We start from the raw sequence: 5,021 nt of genomic DNA on the forward strand, positions 1-5,021 counted from the left end.
CACACACACACACACACACACACACACACACACACACACACACACACACACACACACACATCAGACTGAGATGACCACCCCTCTGTCTCTTAAACACTTGTGACTGTATCACTTGATATTTGGAAATATTACAGCTCAATCAGGAGATTGTTAATTGGTAATATTGGAATCAGTCTGATGAAGTACTTTGTCTGATCCAGTTAACTGCAGCATCATGTTCCATCCTGTTTAGTTTATCAATAAACAGTTTAATAACATTTTTCATTATCTAATACACATGTATTGGTGTGATTTGGTTTCTGGGGGGTGGGGTGGGCTGATTTTGATAATGAACCAAAACAGAAGATGGACTGTGTGTTTTAGATCCAGTGTGTTACATCACTTTTCCTCTGATCAAGAGAAGCTGAAATCTTCTAGTTAAATGTTTAAACAGGAAAAGATTAAACTTGAGCAGCATCTATTTATTTTAATCTAATAATACAGTCTATGACAGTATTTGTGTGTATATACATGTTTATTTTGAAAGGAGCCCAAAATGACAAGATCACCTATCACTCCTCACTGGTAATTGTTGTAATACATTCATTTTATTTTTTGTTGTGTCCATCAGTTCGTGTGAACAAGATAAAAAAATAACAACAGGCTGAATAATTCAGCCTGATTAAATCCATCTCATTTACCTTAATGTAAACACAATGTAGAGGCAACACTTGGACAAGATAAAGGAAGATGACACAGAGGAGAGTAATGAGTGTGAGCACCTACCTCCTGTTGGGCAGCAACACGTCAGGTGGTCCAGACAGAGTAAAAGAAAACATAACAGAGTTAGAACCAGACTGACACATTCTGTTGATGTGTGTACTGTGTGATGAGTTCACTGACCACAACAAATACTGGACAGGATAGTACAGATACAACAGATCACCCATTCCAACATGGGAACAAATGTTAGAATGCGCAACAACACAGTGTGGAACAATTCAAGTGTCACTCATCATAACTATGATAAGATATCATGGTGTGTGTGTGTGTGTGTGTGTGTGTGTGTGTGTGTGTGTGTGACCTCATTTCCTTCAGCCCCTTGGTCTGGATGACATGGAGGATTTGTTTGGGAGTCATGGGAGCATCAGAGAAGTTCTCCAACACCTGGAAAACACACACAGTTTTTACCTGACACACACACGTCCAGACCTCTGAACACAGGACAGATCCAGATCAATCCAGACATAATCCACTGCCTAAGAGATGGACTGAGGCTCGTTTAAAAAATTAAAACCATCAGAAAAACTGTTTTTCATCCTTCCTGAGGCTACAACCGCACTACTATGTTTTTGTTTTAAAACTCATCTCTTGTCCTACGTTTCCTCCTCTGTCCACACGACTTGAGAGTTTTCAAGCCCTAAAAACTGAGACTTTCAGAAACACTGCTGAACCCGTTTTATTTTGAAAACTCTGGGGTTGTCTTGTAGTCCTGACAGACAGAAACGGAGACCTTTGGAAACGATGACATAGACACCCACGGTCTCTCCTGATTGGCTCTCATCAGCCGAAACTACCAGTGGTGAATACAACATGATAATAAATTACAGTGTTACTGACCTTGTTGTCTTTCATAGCAGCTGTTGTTCACTTACATTCTCTATTTTAATGCTACAACTGTCTATGCTGTTCAACACTTGTCTGGATGGAGACGGTATTTGCTTTATATCAAAACGTAGTGGTGTGGACGCAGCCTGAGAAAGAGGCCATGGTTCATGTCTGGACCTGCAGAGACTGATTATTTTGATTGGAGTAATACAAAGCTATAGAGACAGTTTACAGTCCTAACACAGGTTAAAACAACAGCAATTATTACCACAGTTTAAACAGTAAACTTTAACTAAAAATAAAATGAGCATAAAAACTACAAACAACACAAACTAAAACACAGTAAGGTTAATGTAATAGAATAAGAGTCAAACATATTTGAAAAGTGTCTTTAATTACTACTGCTCTGTTGTTTCTGTCTACACAAAAGAAGCTTTTTCCGGATCTCTGAATTTCTTGTTTCTAACTGGGCAACACAGAGTGGAGTCTAAAGTGTGTGCTGACAGTGATCTGCCCACTGTCTCCATCAGCACTTTTTCATCCATGTTAGGCAAAGTCATTTTAAAAACACAACCAACCACATTAACCAGCTTAAATTATAAAACAACACTTTCTCTGTTTCACCTGTTAAAACTAATGTCATCCAACAGCACAGCCATAAATTCTACCTTTTGATTTATTTATCCAGATGTTTGTTACTGGTGGTTGTATTTTTAGTTTAAGTTGACTCCATAATATTAGTACATGTGTTTAATGTCATTCACATTTTGCTCACTTTGTTATCGCCACGAAGGAGGTCATATTTTCACCTGAGCCTGTAGGTTGTTTGTCAGCGGGATTATACCAAAGGTTCTGAACCCATGTTTTTTTTAAACAAACCTTTTCATTACAGTAGCAGCAGCAAATCTCTCTTAAACTCAGGCCTTCTCTGTCTCATGATTTCTGTCTTTCCTGCATCTTCTGCTCTCTGTCTAGACTTCTTCACTTCTCTCCTTCCTGGCTAAATGACAGTAAACGTATGAAATGTCCAGTATAGAGGAAAAATATCTAAAAATCACTGCTATCAAAAATATTTACCATTAACTGACAATGACTCACTCCAGTGACAGAATCCTGTATTTAGCTGCCTCAGTGTTGTTAACCTTCCTGGCTAAGAGTCTGGACTGTAGTTGAAGCTCAGAGGAGACGTGGGAACTTGAGGAGTCGTAGCTGTAGCACAAACATCTTAACTGCATATACATTACACTGTACGTTCAGAGCTAAACGGCTAACTAACTAGCTAACTCTCTGCTCCGGTCACCAGCACACAACCTAAGTATTGATGTACTTCTGAAGCTGCTCTACTCCTGTAACAATGTTCTGTCTAAAACTTACAGCAGATCTCACACAAAGGTGATGAATCAGTGTGATTGATGGCACACCACCGCTCTCTACCATAAACACCTGACTGATGGAAAGCTGCTGAGGTGCTTCCAGCAGCTTCTCCATCCCTGCGGAGGACGTCTGAAGCTCTGTAGCAGTGACCACTGGGTTCGTGGTTTCCTCCTTGACCCATTGATCTATGTCTCAGCAGTTTACCACAGAGGTCTAGAGAGAGTTCACTGGACTTCATTGCTTGGTTTCTATCCAGTGAAGTGTGGGACCTTTAAATATATGTGTGAGCCTTTCTAAACTGCATCCAGTTCAATTTGCCACAGTCAAGTTCTGGACACATCATGGATACCTAGAACCACCAAGGCCAGACATTTTCTCCCACCACATCCAGATTATGATCTGGATCTACACTAAAATGTACAAATTCATAGATCTCAACGCCATGAATTTAGATGATTTTATTTACATTAACATCCAAACATTATTTCCTGAGAAATTGATGAAAATGTCCAAAAATGTTAATGCAATGTTAACGAAAGTGACAAAAAAAAAAATCCCTGGATCCGCCCCTTTAACTGGATCCTGGACTATGTCCCATCCACCAGTACTTTTATCATAATCCTGCTAACAAACAAACAAACAAAAATGACCTCCATGGTGGAGGTAATTAAAGCAAAGAGGGTGCAGCTGACCACAATCTGGAGCCACAGCAAACGGCCTGAAGACTTCTTAATGAGACAGTTTAGTTTCTGATTCCTAAAGAATTAGGAAACATTTTTCATTTTTTTCTTTGTCAATGTGGATTATTGAGTGTGGATTGATGAGAAAAAGCAAATCAAATTAAATTTGTGCAAGCGTGTAAGAAGTGAAGAGATCAGAATACATCCTGGAGCTGCTGCTTCTTTCAGTATGTGTGTAAATGTGCCGAGCTGACAGTGAATGTGGTTCTCATTAAAATGATTTTCACTTAGGTTCTCTGTGATTGTTTCTATCATATAGCAGCTGTGTCTGAGCCATGGCCCTCACACACAGATAAACACTGAAGACTGTACCTGACCATGGTGATGATGATGAACTTATCTGACATTAAGTAATGAAACAGATATATTTGCAGCTCACGCTTATTTAACTATTAAAGCTACTCGACCTTCTACAGAACCAGGTTAATTTACCATTCGTGCTAATGCAGATTCACAAGACAGCTGAGTTGGTGGTTCACGTTAGCTTTTAGCTTTGTTAACGTTAGCGTGCATTTCAGTCAACAACCATAGCTAGCTACTGTTACACCACGTTAGCCGTTACTGTAAGACCACTGGTTTCACAGCGACACTTTTTACTGACTGGTTTGTTCACATTAAGTGTGTAAACTGATCATAGAGCCTGTATATGTCCTGGGTTACACGGGTTGCTCAGATGATAATTAGCGTAGCACTAGCTAATTTGCTGCCTAGCAAACAAAGAGCTCAAACAGCAGATGTAGTTGTAAGCGTGCTAACCAGCATCGGCGTCCAGCGCTGCGTAGCTTTTTATGTTAGCAGCCTGAAAGACAAGCAGCAAATGTAAAATGTGACCTCCCGGTAACATTTAAACAGCGTGTCGGCTGTCCAGGCTAGCACTGCGAGGTTAGTAGCTAGCTGCTGCTAACGCTACAGCAGAGCTCAGGCTGTGGTCGTGAGGAGAATGTTCAAACACAACAACACATCTGGATCCATTACTTCACATGTAAACATACATCACCTACATGCAGCTGGTTTAATGCGCAAAAGAGAGTGTTTACCATGCGAGCCGCCTCAGCCCAGGTCCGCTCCTTCTTTCTCTTTTGTTTGTCCTTCATTTCCTCTGCACTGGTGTCTGCGGCTAGCCTGCTGTGTGTCTACAAAGCAACCTCAATACGATGGCGGTTTAGCTGCTTAGCAAAATGGCTAACTACGTTCTGGGTTAACTATGCAGACCCAAGACAAGACGGTCCAGTTAGCTCGGGACGATTCTCTGGTGTCTACTCGTCTCTGACGGTTCTCTACTGTGTCCAGTGCTTTGTCTAAACGAGCTCAGCACACATC

General features: G+C 40.6%; 1 protein-coding gene across 1 annotated transcript in view; it reads right to left on the reverse strand.

Annotated features, from left to right (window-relative positions):
- LOC111219297 (putative Polycomb group protein ASXL1) overlaps positions 1–4,795 on the reverse strand; it is a 19,750-nt gene extending 14,955 nt beyond the window's left edge. Inside the window, exons 1-2 of the mRNA XM_022741931.1 lie at positions 4,739–4,795; positions 1,063–1,146 (exon numbers count right to left, since the gene is read on the reverse strand). Of these exons, the coding sequence (XP_022597652.1) occupies positions 1,063–1,146; positions 4,739–4,795 (141 nt within the window). The remainder of the gene's footprint in view (positions 1–1,062; positions 1,147–4,738) is intronic.
- Between the last annotated feature and the right edge of the window lie 226 nt (positions 4,796–5,021).

Source organism: Seriola dumerili, unplaced genomic scaffold (assembly GCF_002260705.1).
Source record: "Seriola dumerili isolate Sdu_G_001 unplaced genomic scaffold, Sdu_1.0 BDQW01000056.1, whole genome shotgun sequence".
Classification (NCBI taxonomy): Eukaryota; Metazoa; Chordata; class Actinopteri; order Carangiformes; family Carangidae; genus Seriola; species Seriola dumerili.